This window comes from Myripristis murdjan, chromosome 20 (assembly GCF_902150065.1).
Source record: "Myripristis murdjan chromosome 20, fMyrMur1.1, whole genome shotgun sequence".
Classification (NCBI taxonomy): Eukaryota; Metazoa; Chordata; class Actinopteri; order Holocentriformes; family Holocentridae; genus Myripristis; species Myripristis murdjan.
The window spans coordinates 17,707,193-17,729,898 of NC_043999.1; the positions used below are offsets into that span (position 1 = coordinate 17,707,193).

At 43.7% G+C, this 22,706-nt stretch overlaps 1 protein-coding gene across 1 annotated transcript in view; it reads right to left on the reverse strand.

Annotated features, from left to right (window-relative positions):
- Window positions 1-1,744: 1,744 nt before the first annotated feature.
- The window catches only part of zfhx4 (zinc finger homeobox 4), a 91,571-nt gene continuing 70,609 nt past the window's right edge, over window positions 1,745-22,706 (reverse strand). Inside the window, exons 7-12 of the mRNA XM_030079481.1 lie at window positions 22,297-22,395; window positions 15,481-15,620; window positions 13,948-14,148; window positions 13,206-13,326; window positions 6,684-12,104; window positions 1,745-6,147 (exon numbers count right to left, since the gene is read on the reverse strand). Coding sequence (XP_029935341.1) covers window positions 4,568-6,147; window positions 6,684-12,104; window positions 13,206-13,326; window positions 13,948-14,148; window positions 15,481-15,620; window positions 22,297-22,395 — 7,562 coding nt within the window. The 3' untranslated portion in view covers window positions 1,745-4,567. The remainder of the gene's footprint in view (window positions 6,148-6,683; window positions 12,105-13,205; window positions 13,327-13,947; window positions 14,149-15,480; window positions 15,621-22,296; window positions 22,396-22,706) is intronic.

The following is a 22,706-nucleotide window of genomic DNA, read 5'->3' on the forward strand; positions in this document are numbered from 1 at the left end:
TGCGCTTTAGGGGAGAACAACAGGAAAGGACCATTCAGCAGAATAGTTGCACCCTGCGAGCCGAGCACATTTGTCAAGGGTGAGGGGTGAAGTCAGAAGGGGGAGGAAAAAGCCTTTTTTGAGGCTTTTTACATGTCGCGCCAGTTCCATGTGTGTTGAGCAAAACAATAAAGGCTGCAGCCAATTCTGCTAGAGTGAAAAGATCCTCATCTTCCCCTTTCTTTTTGCCGCCCTTGTGAAATTTCATTAGGTGGGTTTAACGACTTGTGAATGTCGGCTTTCTCCGTGACCCTGACACTGGTGGCGGACACATCTCACTGGCAGGGTATGATGTATTGTGTGGCGGTGTTTCCTGATGTGCAATTTTTAATTTGACAGCCCTGAGTGACCCCAGATCTAAAGGTTACCCCTCTGTGTCACACAGGAAACCATTTTGCCTTCAGTGGAAATGTAATGTAGTTGAAGGCAGTGCTTACAAAAGATAATTTTCTGGTAAGTGTGGCTGGTTTTGCTCTTAGTGTATGCAAAGCAGGAGTTGCATGTAGATTTATATTTCTTTGGTGAAAAAAAAAATTATGATTGCAGCACACTGGTTTGACCAATCACAATGAAAAAGCTCTCTCATTTCTGATTGCTGTATCTATCTTATTAACTATTCAATTGCATCACTAGGTGAGTTGACAGATTTGCATATGTTACATCCCACCACTTTGTCTTTTCATCTTCTCTTTTCCTGAAAAGAATTCCTCTGAATGCATTTCTGTAATCACAGTCTACAATGGAGGGACAGATGTGTGAAAAAGAATGAAGGAGAAATGTTGTGGGATTCAACCTAATCTCACAAATATAGTACTGACCCCTGATACTTACCTCTGCCATGAGTTTCAACTGTTTTATGTTGTAGCTCTACCTTTGAATGTCCCTCAATTTTGATTTCTTGTGTGTGGACACTTCCCCTCTAATGGGGACCCCACCCCCACCCCACCCCAACACACACACACACACACACACACACACACACACACACACACACACACACACACACACACACACACACACACACACACACACACAACACCTGATCAGATCCAGATTAGCAGACACTTCCAAACATAATCCCCTGCATCTGCTTAAAGTCAGATTACCACAAATAGCATAAAAACAAGGGAAATAACCATTATATGATTTTTAGTCCCTTAATGCCTAGTAAGCACTGGAAGGATGCAGGTAACAAATATACATTTAATTATTTTTGTATTTATTTTGATACACGCTGCACAGATGAATCTAAAGGTAAATGGAAAAAGTCAACCTTTTATTCAAAGTCAGAAGTGGAAGCTTCCAAATAAAAATCTAGTGCAGTGTATTGTTAATTTTAGTGATAGAGATCAAATAGGAGTAGTCACTGACAGCACGCACTCTGTAAAACATACGTATGTATTGTCTGAATTTCCGTGATTGTTGTTAAGATATTTAAATAAGATAAGATATTTAAATGTCTAACCAAACAGAAAGAGCCTATAGGTGAATGCTCTGCCACTGAGAAGTCTTGAGACTTTATGTGTTGAGTATAGCATTAAAAATGCCTGATGATCATGTGTGATTTTACTGATGGGTGCTGATCAGGAACTGAATGCAAACAGAGTGATGGTTGTATGTGAGACAACATAATGAAACCTCATACCCACGCTCAATATGAAGTGCAACAATGAAGGGAAATAAAGGATATTTGATGAAAGCAAACTGGTTTGCAGATACAGTTTTTAATGTATCACAACAATGAGCAACAAACATACTTGATGAACTATTTCCAGAAGTTGTTCAAATACCATCTACAATAAACGTCATTTCAACTATGACAACAGGTCTGTGACAAAATAAAAAAAAGGTTTCAAAACCATGTTATTACCGTGATACGGTACAGTTGAGACCTCAAACAGTACAGTAACAAAAACTAATGCGACTACTCTCTATATATAAAACATCAATAACATTTTTGGTTTAGTTTATTTAAAGTTTTAGCCATAGGGGCTTCTTCTTATTAAAACCTCAGGGTGCATTTCCTATGTAACCCAGATGTTGAAGAGTACATATTGTGTAGGATATGATTGCGCCGTGAAAATCCCTTTGACATCCAGAAGAACAATTCCAATTTCAACCTTTTGAAGGCTGTCCCCATAAACATGACACAATCCATCCATTTTTTTTAAAAAGTTCTTTTTTTTTTTCTTTTTGGCTGCTGTGCAGTTGCAATATCTATGTACAGTTATATTGTTGGACCATCCTTTTTGTTGGTTTGTTAGCTTTTACCAGTCCTTGGTGTGGGAAGCGTCCTGTCTGATGCTAGCATCTTAGCACGTGATGCTAGCTGACAGTTCAGTCTTTCAATGCTGAGCCACAGAGTGGGGAAAGGCAAAAAGCCAGAGTTGTGAAAGCCTTTGGAATCAGGACAGTCGCTCATGTTTGTACAATGGCAGAATTGCACCTTGGGAGGCCAGGATGTCTCTTATGAAACACAATCGAAAAGTGTCTTCAGGATAAAAGTAAATGTTAAAATACTAAAAATCCAAATAAGGACATTTAAAAAGCTCACGCAGAGAATTAAAAACTGACATTTTGCTTTAAAACTTTGAACAGAAAAGAAAAAAGAAAACAACTGTACAATAATAAAACATAAGAGGAAATGTTACTTGATTTCATCGTTTGAAACAATAACTAAGCATGATTTGATTTAACCTGTCAAACAGTTGCATTACATGCTACTTGCTCATCTCAGAATAGGAAATACCAAAAGCAATACATTTTTGCATTTCTTCATATTAATAAATTTGTACCATGCACAGCCAACTACGAATATGTACAACAGCTTAGCTTTCTTTGTTCACAAGCCTTTTTCTTTCATACAAATAGCCTTCTGTTACTTTGGAATGAATCACATTGGTTTCAATTACCAAACTAGAAAGTGATTCGTAAAAAATTGAACACCCTTTGACAGCTTTCACATTCTTAGTTCCACAGCAAAATAACAAAATAAAATAACATAAAATAAAAATAGCAAAGCAAAGCAATTCATGGATCAGTATTTTGTCTGGTAGAAAGTTGAGAGAATTTATGGCAAGCAAAATAACATTACACAGTAGCAGCAAAACGTTGTAAGGTAATACTTTGCAATGTTGAAATCACTAAATGTGGAAAAATTAAAATGTTTACTTTTAATGATAGATCAACAGAAGTGCCCAGAGAGTTGATGGGAGGACGTCAACCTATGCACTAAATGGCAGTGTATAGGTGTAACACTGTTATCAGTCCTACAAGCACATGAAAATGTTTCAATATACAAAACAAATGCTGTTGTCCCCCTTTTAAAGCAGCATATTTGCAAACCTATAGCAAATATTCATACCTTTTTTTTTTTTTTTTTTTTAACATTGTGACCAACTTGTACCTTAACAGTTTCAAGTATACAGTACTACTTTCATGGATGCACCAATTGTTAAATAGGTCTCTAGATTGTTAGGCATCAATCCTGTAACAAATATGGACCAATATGCTGCTGCAATAGACACAAATAATAATTAAAACATAACACATACATACATACATACATACATAAACAGAAAAATTCTATTAAATTAACAAATGGCCTACTCAAATAATAATAAAAAGACAAATAAAAACAAAATAAGTGCACTATAGTCCAGACACAAGCAGGTACCGTAACAGTACAGCAATTCACAAATGAAAAATGTTATATTCACATAATCCTCAAGAGTCTATCAAAACTAGAGTTATTACCTCTTCAGAAAAGGGTGTGAGCAGAGGTAAAAGTGAGAAGGTAAGAGTTGGCACAGATTAGTATATTCTACAAGAAAAAAGGGGTGGGAAATAGATACAGCTTGTTGTAATACAAACTGGCAAACACAGGGGCATCATACACATTTATTTCACCATTCTAAATTCCCTCAGTGGCAAAACCATACTGTCTTTGTAGGGCAAAACTAAAAGGATATGCACATCGTCCATTGTAACAGTAATATTGTCTCTTGGTACTCTATACACATCAAGGAAATGCGTCCGATAAAGCTTGACATGTTTTGGTTATAAGCCAAGTGTACCCAGGCTTGTTGCTGCTTTAACAAATGAGAAATGTTATGTTCTGACCTGAGAATTTAAAGCTACTGAATTACACCTATCTAAACTAAGAGAGATTCTCTTTGAGGGTTCTGGATCGTCATCCCATACAGTACATGCTAGCATTTGGAAAACAATCCAGCTGAGGTGCAATTTGCTATCGTGAGAGTTTTTGGCTTGAAACAAGCCCCCCCAAGGGAGCCTGTGGGATTTTTTTCCTACTCCATGTTTTTGTATACAATATAAGCTCAGTCAAGCATCTGCAACAGTTCTGTCCATAACAAAAATCAATCAATATCTTGCCAGCATATCAATATGGGAAAAACAATCCTGAGTCAATCATTTGGTACTGTAATTTTTTGGGTTAAGAGAAACTTTGGAACTGCAGTTTAAAAAGTCTTATTTTTTCTTTAAGCAAGGGATCCTTTTTTCACTCCTACACACTGAACATATCCATTCTGATACTACTGAAGCTCGCGTCTAGGCCAGAGGCCGGCTTAGCCTTGACTTCCAACGCGTTATCTAAGTCATCCAGCTTCTGGCTTAGCTCATTGTCAGACTCATCTGAACAACTCTCGGTGGGTAGTGAGGTTGGAACCCCTGAGGTGCTGCAGGAAGTTGAGGTAACCGTTGAAGGTGAGGAGAGGGGGGGAGGAGGAGAGGCAGACGGGGAGGAGGAGGAAGCAGCTTTCCGGGCTGTGGTGGCCTGGAACAGGACATTTGGCCAGGACTTCATGGACAAGCGAGAGAGATGAGGAAAGGTGTTATTAGAAGAAGCTGCAGACTGCGAGGTAGATGTGGTGTTAGGAGTAGGGGAGCAGACAGAGTGAGGTAATAATCTAGTATGCTCTTTGGCATTTCTCATTGCTTGTTTGATTGTTTTCTCTTTGTGCAAGCTCGACTGAAGGTGTTGGCCAAGTGCTTCATTCCCGTTAACAACCACATTGCAGGCGACACAAGTGTATTTGCTCACTGCCTTTCGAAGCACTGTCTCTTGCGGGTCAGTAAAAGCATGTCCGAAGTAACAGAAGGACTTCTGGTGACGCACCACTGAATCTTCGTCAGCAAAAATCATCTGGCACTTCCTGCATATAAACTCATGCTTAACGGACGGTACAATAAAAGCATCTGGAAAATCCATGGTACTTTTGGTATCTGTTTTCGGTTCTTCTTTTGTGCTTTCTGTTGAAGAGCCTTTGTTGGTGTCATCCTTAGCTTCGATAGCTTCTTTTGGTTTGAAGGAGTTGTTGTTGGTGGTGCTCTGCACGCTCTGGGGTGTCTTCACAGGGGTTGGTTTCTGCTGCTGCTGTTGTTGTTTCTGTTGTTGCTCAAGCTGTTTCTGCTGCTGCTGTTGTTGCTTCTGCAGTGAATCCTGGAGGGACTGCTGGTACTGCTGATACTGCTGCAGGAGAGCAGAGGGGGAAAGACCAGCGGCCATGGCAGCCTGTGGGACTGCTGCTGGACCATAAGGAAACAGGTTCTCCATTCCACACAGAGGTGGGAAGTAGCCCCCTGTTTGGACCCCTCTCGGCAGTTGGGGAGAGAAGCAGTTGGGAAACCCAGGAAGGAAATAGGGCAGGAACTGGCCCCCCAAGAAGGAGCTGGGGTCACTGGCAGCGAGAGCATTCTGAAGTGCCTGCAGCTGGGTGGCATCCAGTGGAGTATCACTTCCTGGTTTCCCTGGAGCTGAACATGGTTTCTCCCTCTTCTTGGCCATGCTGGGGGTCTCAGCGCGTGAGCTGCTCTCATTTTCTCGTTCTTTGACCTTCATCTGAGTTGGCTTGTCCCCTGGTTTCTTGCTGCTGTCTCTCTCTGAATCTTTACCTTGCTGCTCTGTATGATTAACTGCTGCCAAAGGTACGGAGGGAACAGGAGGAGGAGGAGGAGGAGGTGGAGGAGGAGGAGGAGGAGGAGTCTGCAGAAGAGTCTTGGTTGGGGTAGTGCTGAGAGACATGGCAGGAGAGGGGGTGGCTGGTGTAGGGAACCCAAGCATGCCAGCACCGGGAGACGCTAAAGCTGAAATACAGTGGTATATAAATATGGAAATATTCAATATTTAAATATTCAACTCCAAATCACTATGGAAATTTGGAAATGACAAGATGAAGATGTTTCATTTGTCACTGGGTGACTTTATCTGTGTTGTTTAGGTTTTGTTATGGATCAAAACTGTTACATGCGCTTTATGATAATTTCATTATGCCAATATGAGAATATTAATATACCAAACCTACAATTAGGGGGAGAACAAACAACACAAACAAAACCAATGATATAGATACATATGTTTTTGAAAAAAATCTCTGAATTATAAATTAGCAGTCCAACTTTGATGAATTGAGATTATGCATGCACTTAAACTGTCAGCAAACAATCCCACCATTTTTTACTTTAATTATTTTTAAAAAATAGGACTTTTCTCACAAACACCATTGTGATATAGAATAAACAGTAGTAGAGCAGAATAAAATAGTCTTTGTTGTGTGCATCTTAAAGCTCAGTTCATAAAGCTACTACTCTATTTTTTTTCACTGTTCGTCATACTAACTCACCAGGTGTGTTGGGTGGAAAAACAGGAAGTGATGATGGCCCGTTAACCCCAGGAAGCAGGACTGGCGGAAGGCCAGATATCCCTGGGTAGCCTGAGGGCAGGCTGAGGCCATGAAGTGCATTATTGTTGTCCACTGCAGTCTGTTGCTGCTGGCCAGTCAGGCTGAGTCCTTCACCAGCTTTCTTCATGCGGTCGAGCTCTTGCTGTGCCATCAACTGACGGACAGTGGTTGGTGCTAGGTAGTCCTTTTCTCTGTCCACCTGGTTTCCCAGGGTTTCTTGCACTTTGGTGATGTGCTGTTTGGAGAAGATGTGGTCTCGGACGGACATTCGGGCAGTGTACTTTACACCACACAAAGTACACTCAGGCCTAGGTCCCTCCGGTGAGCCTTGACTAATCATAAATGGCTTTCCAATGTTTATTTTGAATTTCTTTTCTTTAGCACGGGCATTCTGGAACCACACCTGGACCACACGTTTGGGGAGTCCAATTTCATTGCCCAGCATCTCACACTCTTGCATTGTTGGGGTGCGGTAGTCACTGAAACAGGCTTTGAGAACTTTGAGTTGCAGGTTACTCATCTGGGTCCTGAAACGTTTGTGGCCTGGCCTATCCCCAGAACTGCTGCCTTTCCCCGACTTGTTGAAGGGGTTTCCCCCTCCAAAGGGACTGGGGGAACTAGGATCAGCGAGGCTTGATGATTCACTCCTGTCATTGTTATCATCTAGTTCATCATCTCTGGAGCTGAAGTAGGAGTCACAGTCCCTTCCAGAGAAACTGAGGGCAGGGCTTACCATGCTGAACTGGAACCTGTCATCGCCCCCATCAGAATTTGGTGCTGGAGTACTCTTGCTTTCACTCAACTTGTCTCCTCCATTAGCGGTGAGGCTCTCAACCTCATTGTTGTTTCCCTCATCTCCAGTTGTAGCATCACTTATGGCCGTATTGATCGATGATGTCTCATCGAAGTCCATCTTGCTGAGATCATAAGAGGAGGCCTCTGCAGAATTCATATTAGGCCCCTCTGTTTCATCACAGTTTTCTGCTTTTAAGGATGAAGGGCTCAAGAAGTTTTTTAGCGGGGCCTCAGATGGTTTGACTGGAGTTGAGGATGCAGTAGGCACCTCATACTCATTCGGCTCAGTCTTAGTAGGCAGCTGAGGGTACTCAAAGAAACTGTATTTATTTGGGCTTTCACCTCTTTCATTGTCTTGATTCATCATTGGGCTTGGCGGCAAGCTGAAGCCTGCTTGTTTAGCCTCATGCCAGTGTCTAGACCGAATGTGGCTATCGAGAGCTGATTTCGCCTTGAATAGTGCTCTGCAAAAGGGACATTTCTTGTGGGACTGGGATGGTCCTATAGCTCTGAACTGCCCCTTTCTTTCTCTTGCACGCGTGTTCTGGAACCACACTTGTACAACTCGCTTTTTCAGGCCAACCTCTCGTGCAATATGGTCCAGCATTTTTCGTGTTGGGTTAGAGTCAAGTAGGTATTTGTCATAGAGGATCTCCAGTTGTTCTGGTGTGATGGTGGTTCTTAAGCGTTTATCTCTGTGTTGCTCTTCACCACTGTTTCCACCATCTTTATCATTTGCACTTTCCTCCTTGTCATCTAGTTTTCTCTTCATTGCCCCAGAGCCTGGGGCAGAGGCAAGACCAGAGCTGCTCTGAGAGGGCATTTGAGAGAGGCCTCCAGATAGCAGCTGGCTAGCCATGAGGGGGTTGTTGGGGTCAAATATCATATAGGGCATATCGAGGGGCCTTTCCAGGAACTGTGAGTGAAGGAACTGGTTTTGGGCAGCCAGGAAATGCATGTGCTGGTGCTCCTGCCACAACTCCACAGTGGGGAAGGCAATCTTACACTGGTCACACTGGTACTGAAGCATCTGGTGGGGAAGGCTGTTTGTGAGTGAGGAAAGAGCCAGTGAAAGGGGGCTTGAGGGCACTGCAGCTGATTGTGGCTGAGAATGGGGTCTTGACATCTGGGGCTGGGGAGCTTTCTGAGGTGGTGGCTGTGGTGTAGAAGCCTTAGATGGTCTGGGGTCTGGCAGTGACTTGATCACTGGTGAGGGGGCAGTCTCAGGCTGCTTCGGTTTTGTATCAGGGGGTATCTCGGGCTTAGGGGACGTTTTCCCCATGCTGGGACGAGGAGAGGGCATCAGAGGGGAGCTTGAGCCAGAGTTGTTGGCAGTTCCTTGCAGTTGTTTAGGTACCTCTGAGATTGCTTGGGTAGTCTTAATTGGACCATGCTCTATAGACTCTATATACTCCTCAGAGTTGTCCTCATTCCCTTCCTCATCCTCATCCTTGTAACACTGCTTCTTCTGGTGAGTGATAAGGTCGAAGATACGTGGGAACACAATGTTGCACTTTTTACACTGGTACTGCATGTTGCTGGTTCTGATGTAACGCTCGTTGGTCAGCTCTTTTTTCTCATTGTCTTTAGAGTCTGCCTGGTTCTCATAGCTCTTGCGAGCTTTCTGTCGGGCATTTTGGAACCACACCACAATAACCCGAGTTGGGAGGTTGAGCACAGTGGAGAGCTGCTCAATCTCATCATCCTTTGGGTAGGCATTGGTGTCGAAGAAATCTTGAAGAACCCTCAGCTGGTAATCAGTGAATCGGGTCCTGGATGACCTCTTGTTCGTGGCTGAATCACTTCTGTAGTATTCCAATGTGTTAATCTGGGGCTCCACTCGAATGTCATCCAATGTAGTGATGGGAGGAATATTGAAATTGTAGGGGGAGTCTTTGCTTCGCTGCCTCTCTTTAAAGAGGGTGTTACGGAACCAGTGCTTGATAACTTTCTGGGGTAGACCAGACTTCTCTGACATCTCTTGAATTTGTTCTTCATTTGGAGAGTTGTTGATGTCGAAGTGGGCCCGCAGGATCTTCAGTTGGTCATCAGTGATACGGGTGCGTGGTCGCTTGAACTGAGACTGGCGAAGGAAATTTGGATCAAGCCCCAGTTGCTGTTGGCAGAGTTGTGTGAGGTCTGTGGACAAAGAGTCCATTGTGGGCAGCTGGAGGGCCAGCTGAGGGGGCAGGCCTGGATGCTGGACAGACTGCATCATTAGAGGTGGGAAGAGGGGCAGATCCAGGGGTACAGGGAGTTGCACTTGTGGAGGTGCAGGAGGGCCTGAAGGGGGTGGGGGAGGGGGCGGTGGCTGAGGTGGTGGTGCCTGGTGTGGAGGCTGGTGGGGGGCTTGGTGGGAAACAGGAACAGGTGAAGGGGCTGGAGTTTGAGGCTTTGTCATGGATGTAGAAGGAGGCTGAGGAGCTGTGACTGGGGCAGGGGCAGGAGGTGGAGGAGGTGGAGGTGGTGGCGGTGGAGGTGGTGGGGGTGTCTCAGGTGAGGCAGGATTTATAGGATAGAGTTTGTCATAGGCCTCTCTGTACTGCTGGGCAAACTTTTCAAGCTCAACATAAGGGAAGAACTGGCTGTGCACATGCTCCTGGTGGCTTTTGAGAATAAGCATATTGGAGAAGAGCTTTCCGCACATCCCACATTCAAGCTTATCAGTGTTCATCTCTACTTGTTCAATCCCATCTTTGTTCTTCTTTTGGTTTTTTTGTCTGTTTTCATTGTACTGGATGACTAGCTCAAATCCAAAGTTCTCTAGTAGAGCTTTGGCTGCATTGCCCCTGGCTCCTGACACAATACGTGGAGGAGGGATCAGTGGCTCTGGGAACTTTGACTTTTTAGGATCTTTGTTGTCTTTTCCTCCATCACTTAATCCATCGCCACCATTCTCCATCTTTGTTCTGTTTTCTTGTTTCTCCAGGTGGTCCTCTGCCTCTCTGGACATGTGGATCTCTGAGACAGACACAGTGCTAGACTCTATTTTGGGTTTGTGGCTCTGCAGTTGCTGGTTTTTCTGTTGCTGAAGCTGTGACTGTGTCTGAGAGGCTTGCTGCTGTTGTTGCTGTTGCTGCTGTTGCTGTTGCTGCTGAGCCTGTTGCTGGGCCTGAGCCTGCTGCAGTTGGTGCTGCTGTTGCATCTGCTGCTTCAGATCCTCCAGAAATGAGCCAGTAAGACCAGGCATCCCAAAAGCTGCTGCTGAGTGTAGGGCCAGTTCTGGGCTAAGGTTGAACTCTGCTCCAGGGATGTAGAAAGGAAAGAGGAACTGGGGCTGTTGGAATTGCAGCAATGCCTCTGGGGTCATGGGAAAATGGGGGAAGAAAGCTGGGTTGAGAAACTGAGGCTGAAAGAAGGCAGCCTGCTGTTGGAGCTCATGCTGAAGCTGTAACTGCAGCTGGGCTGGGGACTGTGCTGGCTGGTGGCTGCTTGTCTGTGCTGAAACATGGTCAGTAGTCGTGCTTTGTTTAGTGTTGTTGCTGCTATTAGCTTCTTTGGCTTCCACAGTGTTTTCTTTGTTAGCAGAGGGTGTTCCACTTCTAGCAGTGTCTGAGTTGTTGCTGTTTCCTTGTGTGCATGGGGCTGGGCTTTTTGCTGGCACTGGACCACTGGTCCCGGTGATGCTGCTACTGCTGCTCATTTCAGTTTTTGCTGTTCTGGCTTTGGTCTGGTGGAGCACGGACCTCATGTGAATCTCAAGTGTTGAGCTTTGGCTGTAGGCAACGTTGCAAATATTGCATTTGAATGGTTTGTTGTCAATGCTGTTGCCTGTCTCTTGGGGAACTGGGCTTGAGGCCTCTTGGAGGACCTTCTTCAACTTGTGCAGGTGGGACACTGAGTTATAGTGGACTAGTAGGATGTTCTTTTGTGTGAAGGACTCCTTGCATACTGTGCATTTGTAAGGCCGGGAGGGATCCAAAAATTTCTCCATGGTGAAATTGGGCCCTTTTCTGAAGGGTAGGGTTCGTTTTGGTTCTGCTCCCATGTCATCCAGCAGAGAGCTACTGTCACTTCCTGTAGGGCTGGGCTTCTCCTCCTGGTCCAGCTCATCATCTTTGTCCAAGTCATGTTCGAAGGCTTGAGCTTCCTCCAAAGCCCTAACCTCACTCTCAGTGATATCACCATTCAGTGGCAGACTGCCTATCAGTTGCTGCACTTCCGCCTCACTAAGTTCAGGGTGTCCATTTTCCAAGTGTTTCCTAAGGGCCAGGAATGTCCTGAAGCTGCGCTGGCAAAGGCTGCACATAGTGGCTGCTCTGATGGCATGATACTGGGAATGTATCTGAAGCTTCTGCATGGTCTTGAAGGCCAGGCTGCAGTGATTGCAGCGGTATTTGTAGACATGCCGATCAGAGACTGAGAGCTGCTGTTGTTGCTGCTGGAGCCTTTGGAGCTCACTTAGATGGTCCTGTAGGGCATCAGGGGACTTGCTATCATGTCCAAGCCCACTGGCCCTCTTCCAGTCTGGGGCCTCTGAGGCCTCCTTAGGGGGCTTGAGCTCCTCACCCTGGAGGTCCATCTCATTCTTGTCTTGAATGTTGAGATCATCCTTGGATATGGTTCCTGATAGAAGATAATATAAATAAACATCTTTCTGTTATGCCAGCATAATTCATAAGTATAAGTATAGGTATAGAGGAAAAAACATTTGTGTCCTTGAAATCAAATTCTCTTTGTGTTTAATGTAATTTTGAACATAATTCACATGCTTGATGGAATGGAATGGACTATATTTTTTATAGAACTTTTCTAGTCTACTGAAGACTTTAAGTGTTTTACAGTGTATACTTCACATTCACCCATTCATACATTATTGGCAGAGGCTGCCACACAAGGTGCCAAACTCCCCATCAGGAGCAGTTAGGGGTTCAGTGTCTTGTCAGTGACAATTCAACATGCTCTTTAGAGGAGCCGGGGATCAAACCAAGAACATTTAGTCAAACACTGTACCTCCTGAGCCATGCTGCCTGCTATCAAGTCTAGTAGGGTAATTAACTTCTGTAGCTTATAAAAATCACTCTGAAGGTACTTTTAGTATAAAGCATCACAATTCTGGAGCACTTTAAACTGGTAGAGTAAAAGGAGTTTTTAAGATGATCTAATAGATGGGGCTTTCTAATTATGAGAGTGCTGTTTACCATTGGTTCAAACATACACTGCAAAAATGGCTTCTAAAAATAAAAAGAGCTTTTTTTTTTTTTTTTTTACTGAAAAGGAGGTCCACAACAAATGTATTGTTTAAGCTAAAATCTTCATTACAAAATGAAGGGTTTCAAATGTTTGTTATTATATAACTAAAAAAAAAAATGCTGCTGGTAACACATTAGGTAATATATGAAACTATAAGTTGACTTCTAACTTCAGTACTAACCTAATTATGGAATATCATGATATCATGGGCTTTTACTTTTTTTTGGAACAAAACATCAAATTTTACTAATTTGTTTTGACTTAAAATTAATTGTAAAGGTCATGTTTCAATATCAGTAACAACTGCTGATCATGTAAACTTTAGAATCAACATCTGCAGTGAGGAATACAAAAACAGAATACAAATAAGTAAGTGTGTTTCTATGGAAATTACATCAAAGTTTGTCATGTAACCTTTTAGCTGGACAATAGAGAAATTGGAAGAATTGTAAATGATGCAATTATTGTGCTTACCTTGAGATTTTCCAGACCCATCAGCAAGAGAGGAAGAGGAATCCATTAAAGATAGGGCTTTGTCTTGTCCAGGTGTGGGATGCATTACATCATTTTGCGTCACTGTGTCAGGTCCGACAACCTATCAAGGACAATAAAAATTCTTAATTATCATATCTTTTTAAAATTTATAACATGATGTTGGAGGACACCACCCCTAATGTTTAAAACATATTGAGGAAGTGTATGTTTCAACTCGCCTTTCGCCTATAAAAGCAAGCTCATTTTGAAGAGCGGAATTTGCTTCTCTCAGAGGACGACAACTGTCAAGTTTATGACGGTATCTCGAGGGAGCGGGATAAATGCATGGGAAATGTTTTATGGCACTGCTCAGTGTCAGCCCTTGCCCTAAGCTAGACAGGAGACCAGCAGGAGGACTGGACAGTCTTGACAAAATGACTTCCATTTTTCATTTCAACATTCACTTCTCCAAATGACTAATAAAAAAGAGAAAAGAAAAGGAATATTTTCTATAGTGCCTGAAAAAATGTACCTAAAGTAGCACAAACTATCTGTAAGTAAGTAACGCAGATTTAGAGAAGATAGTGATACTGTAAGATGGAAAAATAACCCATCATTGCCGCTCAACTTTTCTTTTCTAAAAAAAAATACTATTACAAATATTCCTTTAAAATAATTAAAATGCATGGATATTTGTGCACCCAAACACACACATTAATTTCTATCAGACACTTGCACTTACAGTCAGAATTAGTTTTTCAACGCAGTCGGGAGCCACACTGTGTAGGTGGGTGAGATGCAGTTGCAGGTGAATCTTGTTGCTCAGAACATCCTGACACAGTGGGCAACGGATTACAGGCTGCATGGAATGCTGGGACATCACATGGAGCTGCATACGGTTGGCATCTTTACTACTGTAGTTGCAGTACGGACACTGCTGGACCTGAAAAGTCAAGATCATGTGATAAATGGTTGAGAGAAAAGAACCAAGAGGGTGAATACATTTTTCATGCAAGGTTGTCCTATACTGTGGATATCACTCTTTCACTACTGAGCCATTAGCGTAGCTGGTGTGCACCATCCGTTTGATTTCAGAACAATGTCATAAAACACTTTAGTGCAAACAAACAAGGCATGGATTTTTGGTACATGAGAAGCATATGCCTCTTATAGTTAGGGATAAAAAGTAACAACCTATCTGCAATAAGGAACAGAGTTTTTCCAGTGCTTTTTCCATAGCACACACTCTCTGCTGCCCACTAACCTCATCCCTCCTCAATCACCTCCCTCCCCACCTTTACACACAAAATGTAGATCAACCCTGTTTCATGTAATTCACTTAAGTCCCTCAACTCATGCAATTTTATTAGCAGAAAACATGATTGGCCGGAATTTCTAATCAGGAGATTACAGATGACAAAGGTGTGTACTCTCCCAGGCTACGCCTTGCCCTCATTACAGGGAGTACTCTGAACATAGCCGCCTCCCCACCACCTGTCTTAATAGAATCCATTTCTGAAATGACTAAGTCCTCCCTCCTTGCAGGGCCCAGAACCAGACGAGCTAATACTTCATAATCTAATTTAAAAACACATATAATTTAAAGAGATGCAAAAAGGGGGGCAGAGACAGGGAGGGAGGCCTAAGGCTAGTGCAGGTATTCCACTTAAGAACACAAAGACTAGCCTGCCGTGCCTGATGCTAAAGAGCTCTGTCAGGGAGGGAAAGGAGGGCTACTTTAACCCTTTGGTAGAAAGCTGGCGCCAGCAAATGCTAAATGCTTAGCTTAGCATTTCTGCTTCTTGTTGTTGATAAACCCCTTCCCATTAGCTCATCCCACGGTGCTAGTGAGGGTTAGGTTTCATTAGTGCTGATGAATGAAAAAAACTGTGTTGTTAACCATTAGTGTTGTGTACCTTGACTTAAGAATCTAAAAACTTAATTCCGGTATATGTGCGGAATTTGTATTTTCACATATCCATCCTTGATGTGTGCCCCCACAGCACCCTACAGATGCATGCCTCTATTTTGAAAGGTCTGAATAGATAGAAAGTTCCAACATCACCCACAATGCAGCAAGCACAGAGATTCATAATGCAGTGCCTTGTGCTAACACATTTTGGCAGCGATGGTGGGAAGCATGGATGGAAAACCAGTCAACCTCATGTTTTGAACTAACAGCTCGCCTTTTAAAGCAGCAAACTTCTAATTATTGATCAGTTGCTATATCTGTAGCGCAACTGGCAGCTCTCCTTGTGCGAGCATGAGCCTTTACCTGCTCGTTGGTGGAGGTCTTCCCCTCAGCTGATTTGGGCCGCTTGGGCGGGCTGTCAATCTGTCGATCTGACAGGAGGGAGCGCTTGACCATAGCATTATGTCCTGTCACCTCTTTCTCTTTGGCCATCGCATTCAGTCCTTGAAGATAGGGGGAGAGAGAGAGAGACAGAGAGAGAGAGAGAGAGAGAGAGAGAGAGAGAGAGAGAGGGAGGGAGGGAGGGAGAAAGAGAGGATAAAGCGATTTTAATCTGTTGCTCTAGGAAATCATCATTCAGATTTACATTTAGTTTGCATGTGTGTATTTTTTTTAATCTAAAATAGATACCTATATTGGTAATGTATCTCATTCTAAGTCCTCCTATTAACCATCAGAAAACATTGACCGGTAGCTCAACATTAAATAAATCATCAGACCTGATAGATGTAATTTTAGGCTCCACTGACAAAATAGCAGCACCTTTACATCCAGCCAATATCTTATATGAAATGGTGAATTTCTGACCATTATTTTGTTTCTGAAATTTGAAAGCACAAGAGCAGAGCTCTGACCCATTGTTACAACATCCCATAATTCATACATATTGCATGAGGAACAAGAATATTCATGTTAAAATATAAAAATGACATTAATGCATTGATTGAACCTTGCAACATTTCCATACTGTGTTAGATGAAAAGAGTGGCTCATCTCTCCCAGACTCATCTTATACATACAAAAGACTCTGTAACCTGTAAACAAATCTAGCAAATTAATATTCAGTGAGATTTAGGTGATGATTTGAGAAATTATTCGACACCAAGACAACATAGGCATGGATACAAGCATGGTCTGTGTTATTCACATTCATATACACTGAGTTGTTTCTGCCCTGAGGACATGTGAAATGGAGAAAACTCAGGCAGTCTCATTATCACAGCAAGACATACATTAAATGTTATGGTAATATTATACACTTCATTAGTTCATATACATTTCCCCAGCCGCCTAAACAACTTCTCTGTCTGTACAGGATGCTAAATTTCCGTGGCTTGGTCACGGCTGGTGGTACAGTAGCAGCGCCATTTGTGTATGTGTGTGTGTCCATTTGTGTGTGTGTGTGCATGAGTGTGTGTGACGTTAACAGCAGGGCTCAATGCGGAGAGATCAGCCTCTGGTTGTATTTAGTAAATGCTGCAGCCGCTGATAAATCTTTCATTAGCCTCATCCTAAGATACAGGCCGTGCAGGCCCGGCTATGCTCTGCCACTGCAATTTACCCACTCGGCACAACACAAAGACACAGCAACAGCAGCTCTCCCTCCCTCCCTTTCTCTCTCTCTCTCTCTCTCTCTCTCTGTCTCTCTCTTTCTCTCCCTCTCTCCCTCAGCCATCGCCCCCGTCTTGCTCCCCCTCCCTCATCTGGTCACTCAAGGCAATATGTGAGCCTCACTCTTGCGAATCAACGCTTCACGCTAGATGCACAAATGGAAAAAAAGGGAAATCAAAGCACTGATACATAGAGAGGGGGGTGAAAAAAAAAAACATTTTGTATTTCATATTATTCTGTGGCTCGTGTTTGTACTGGGCGCATATCAATTCCTCCGGCCCGTTCATGCATTTTAATTCTGTTGCATTAAGTAGGCGTTCCACTTATTTTATTTGTAATCCCCTATATCTGCAGCCTGAAATATTGGCCTGTCAAGGAAAGTGACAGAGAGAGGGAGGGAAGAAAGGAAGAAAGAAAGAGAGGGGAGAAAAAAACACAAGGGCACAATGTGAATTTCCAAGAACATCCGAGAATTGCTCTGCAGCTCAGAATAGCGAGGTAATCTCGTCTCCCACTGCCTGTGATGGCCCCTGCAGGGCTTGTGTGTGTGCATGTGCAAGTGTGTGTGTGCATGCGTGCGTGTGCACGTGTGTGTGTGTGTGTGTGTGTGTGTTTGTGTGCGTGTGCTGTGTGTGCTATGTATTTCATGATAGGCCTCTGACACACCATTGGTAGATTGGCCCGGCCTGGAAGTGCCCATCATATCACCTGACCTTTCCAAAGCCTCCGCCCCGCCTCCCGTATTTATTATAACCATTTCTAATTTCAACTTTCAATTTTTGCCTCCGTCTTCCAGTCAATTTGCAACTAAATTACATCCCTGCAAAAGGAGACGAGGCGATTGTCGGATAAGAGGCTGCAAACACATTTACAATGCAGCGAGGAAAGAACCCACACATCACCATTGATTACTGTCATATTGAATGTAAATGTATGTTTGTGCAGTGTGTATTTATGCGTGTGTGCATCTGTGTATATGTGCGGAACATGAAGATCTGTCCTTCTGGTTTAGATTTGTCTTCGACCTGGTGCTTTGATCAACACTTATGACACTCAAGCAGAGAAAAACAGCCGGGTAACCTTGAATGTGGAGAGAGCTGTTCTCTCTGTGGCCACTTAGGTGCTTTAAATGACGAGCCCTGTAAGTGAATAATCAAGTTGTTTCAAGGCATAGAATTGCATTCAAAAATGCAGACAGTCCTCCAAGGATATCATCAGCCATGACACAAATATATCCAACGGCCACCACTAGCCAAACACCATGTATAAATTTATGAGCGAAAACCGAAATATTCATCTGCCGATAGTTTTCACCAACTTCATACGCCTTCCTTCAATATTGCAGGAATAGCTGGAGAAAAAAAAAAGAGAGGAAAAAATGATAGAGAGCAGGACTGAGAAGAAGACAGACGCAAGAGACTCCCCTCTCATTCTCCTTTGTCTCTGAGTCTGCGCCTCACACTTAATGACTCTGTCCTTTTTTTTCCCTTCTCCTCCCTGTTCTTTCCCCTCCCCTCCCACCTTCCCTCCGTCCCTCCATCCTTCTGTGGGCTCCACCAGCTGCAGCCCAGTGAAGCAGAGGGGCAGAATAAACCTGACACCCCCACCCCCCCTCCGCCAATGACAAATGTCTGCATGCAGCAGGACCTTGCTTGATTAGATAAATCAAAAGGTGATTTATGACACTCAACCCCTTTTGCATTGCAGGGGGAGAGAGCGGCACACTCACCACCCATCTTTATTTGCAACTGTCAATGGTGTTTAGGGAGCCGCGTATGCACACACTTACACACATGCGAGTGCGCACTCAAATAGAGAGAGGTACGAGATGGCAGAGAAAGGTGGGGAGGAAGAGACAGAAGACGGAGAGTGAGAGGGAAGGGGACAGAGCAGCCCGAAGCTTTCCAAACACCTCAGGATATTTTTGCCCCGAATTGTTCCTCAAAAAGGCAGGAAGACCGACAATACCATCACGGCTAATGGTTTTCCCGTGGACCTATTTTAGAATCTGCCCTTTCGTGTCTGAAAGGGTAAGACATTTTGTGCAAACTGAACCAAGCAAATGAGATTTTCACACAAACAAGCACATCATTGAATCCCTCTATCTCTCCAACTATGACTTTATATTGAATAAACCACATCATCAGGATCGAATCTTTGAGCAAGCTCTCGAAACAAAGCAATCAAATCCCACCTATCGCAATCATTTTTAATTTTTTTTCCTCTTACAAGCCACAAAACAATTTGATTCCATTCCTGACATTTCATTTCAAGAAAATAAAAAAGCCCACAAATATAGAGGAGAGAGTGTGGGGGGGGGGGAACTGTCAATTAAAAAGGAGCAGGCTGGGTGGCGGCAGCTTGGATTTAGTATTCAATTTAGCCGTCCTGAGCCCTGGCAGACTGGCTAAGGTTACGGAGCAGTAAATCTAGAAGGGGAGCTGGCCAGAGCGGGCCGGGGAGGGCCGGCCAGCATGATTTACTGGCCTAATGCTCTGAGGTTACGCATTAGGCTGACCCCTGGTCACCTGATAACATTACAGCAACACACTCTGAACCCCAAACTCCCACGGAACCACTCAGCAGGCCCCAAACTGGCCTGAGGGAGGAAGGGAGTGAGTGAGTGAGTGAGTGAGTGAGGGAGAGAGAGAGAGAAAGAGAGAGAGGGAGAGAGACAGACAGACTCAGAGAATGGCTGTTAGGGCTGTCTGCTAGTTTTGTGTTTTCTTTTTCATCCCCAGCCTTCCTTTCTCTCCCATCTTGTGCCTGCGTTCTAATGAGAGCTAAATATGAGCACGGCCTTGTCACATTTGACAAATCGTCTGAGATGTTCAACAAGCCGTCATTACACAGAAAACATGCACACATGCACAAAAGAATTGCTGCGGGCTTGTAATTAAATATGCTAATATCTTTAATATATTTTAATCTCATCTTGGAGAGACAGAAATCGAGCGGAGCCCTCATCTCAAATTGGGCAAATTTGTGAGATGTATGCAAAGAAAGAAAGAAAAAAAGAGATTAAAATTACTCTGAATGTGAACAAGCTAATATGGAATATTTAACATCTGATCTTGTTTGCATGAGATTTCCATTTTGTTTCCCCCTTATCTGCACAATTCAAAATTGTACACGAAATTAATACATAACATTTGGCTGTAGGAACAATGAGTAATTTCCTTGCTAATTTGAAGCAGGTAGAGATCTGTAATTTCCTAAGGCAGCCTGACAGGCTCATTTCTATGCCGGGGCCTTTGTTTAGTTGGTTATTTATAAGAAGTGGGCCCCTGAGCCATGGTGGCAACATGCGCCATCTACACACACGGCACAAAGCTATCTGGAAGTAATCCACATCGGGGACATTTGCATGGAAAATGTAACATGGATTATAATTAATCTAAAGTGACATGGGATTAAAAAAGACAATGTAAATGAAGCAAGGGGAAAAGCTCTCTGTGTTTCTCTGCCCCTCCCTCCCTCTCTCTCCCTCTCTCTCTCCCTCTCTCTCTATCTATCTGCGCCTCTTTGTTTAAAGGATCTTGGTCTTAGAGATGAAGTGCGCAAACACACTGCTCACTTGGTCGCAGTGTAATCCCTTCCCCGTAGATCTCCATGCGAACACACACACACACACACACACACACGCGTGCGCACACACAAAAAAGGAGAGAGATCTGCACATTTGCAGCTTGCCAGAGATTTGGGGCTGGGGAAGAGATGCTAAATCTCACTACTTTAAGTTGGAAAAAGGGCAAAAACAAGGGCCCGTGTCTGATGCTAACCCTAGCATAACAGCTCGGTGACACACCAGGCTCCATTCCTGGCATTTGCACTTCTTGAAAACTCTTGTGAATCCAAACTTGCAAATTAAAAACCCCCCAAAAACCACTAAGCAACAAAACATCAACAGCATCACATTTGGGCTTTCCTGGCTAAACTCACGACTGACCGGCAGGCGATTCCTTGAGCAAATTGCCCACAAGAAAGAAAAAGGAAAAAAATGAATACATTTCCACCTTATTTAAATGGATTTCTGACATCTGATAAACTACACGCGGGAACACACACGCACAAGAGCGCCAAAAGAGGTTTGGGGTAGGAGGGAGGGCAAGACCTGGACTCTTCTCGGAGTTACTATTTTGCATGTGTGCGGCGGTGTTAAATGACGCTGGCGGTAATATGCGGCGGTAAATGCATGGATGGTGGTTCCCCGCCAGTCCGTCAGACAGGGCTGTCAGAGAGATAGAGCTGAAAGATAGATGACTAGCTAAACTAATAGGCCCCAGCCTCACTCAGCTCTCCTTCTGCCTCATTGAGCCTCACATTATGGAGCTAGGTATGGCATGCTAGGAAGGGGAGGTGGGGAGGGAGCCAGAGATGGATAGAGGGTGGGAGTAGGGAGGTGTATGGGGGTGGGGGGGGCAGAGAGAGCGGGACAGGAGAGAGAGGCGGGTGAGGGAGGGAGAGGAAGAGAGATATTAGTAGAGGGAGTGAGAGAGAGAATCCCATGCAATGAGAGTAAAAGAGAAAAAGAGAGAGAGAGAGAGAGAGGCCCCATGCAATATTCATCTCCAGCCATGGATTTCCATCTCATACATAAAAAGACCATATGAATTCTTATTTGGGTAAATCAAATCTAACAAAGCCAGGGCTATCCCGACCACAGTCTAGCTGCAGGGGCATTATGTGTTCCCTACCTCGCCCAAAATAGCAAAAACACCATGCTGCTGCCTTGTACAGATTGTTGCCCCTCCCTGCTTACACATCGCCATTCTTACAAACGAATGCAGATTTGGGGCGAATAAATAGTTTCTTCTTCCTCCCACCCCTTTCGATCTTGTGCTCTTTTTCTATCCGCGGTAATTCCTTGTGATAGGGTCAGAGATTGGCCAACAATTAAAGGATGGATTGAGCTGGAAAAAAAAAAAAAAAAAAAAAAAAACAGGAGAGAGAGAGAGAAAAATGAAAGGAGGGTGCAGGAGGGAAAAAAAAAAAACTAATTTAAGGGTTGCAGGGATGCGGTGCAATATTAGAAAAACATATACACAGCCCCCACCACCCACCACCCACCCCCCCCATCTAATCCTGCGCTTATGAAAAATTAATATGTCATCGGAGAGGGCACAAGAACGAGAAAAGATTAATGCAAGGCGCTTATAAATTACAAGCACGCAAACTGATTTGATTAAAAAATAATCTGGGGCCTGGACATTGCCTGGTAATATCCACAACCCTCAACTTATCCCTCTCTCTTTCTTTGCCTTTTTTCTCCTCCTTCTTTCTCACTCTCTCTCTCCCTCTCTTTCTGTCAGATGGAAACGATTAAAGCAGGTCACATGGAGGCTAGTCAGCAGCATTCACATGTTACACACACATGCTAGGACCTTATCTGAGAGAGCGAGAGAATGAGATGAGGCAGAGTTAGTGTATGCTTCATGGGTGTTTTGTGTATTTGTGTGTGTATGTGTGCGGGAGTGTGTATTTGCGTGTGTGTGTGTGTGGACTCACTGTCAGTCCTCTTGGCGTCGGCCAGGTCTCGGTCACTGAGGTTGAGTCCCGGCCTGGAGGAAGAGCGAGGAGGGCCCTCACTGTCCTCGCCAGTCTCTTCTGGAAAACGCACAGAGAAAACAACTACGTTACCCATAATGCCCTGCCAAAGCACAGTACTGCTGTGTGCTGTGCCAGTACTGAGACAGTGGTCTAGCATGCTTTGAAAAACAGTGCTGTACTTCAGCTTTTATTGTGGGATGTAATATCAAATTTAGTACAGTCATATTGAAAAAAAAAAAAAAAATCCTTCGTGCAAATGCAAATCCTTGTAAAATCATATTCATTTACACACATCAGGTTTGCCCTATATTTTACTCAAAAACACGCTTCAAGTGACTTAATCACAAACTATCTGGAGTAGCCACAGT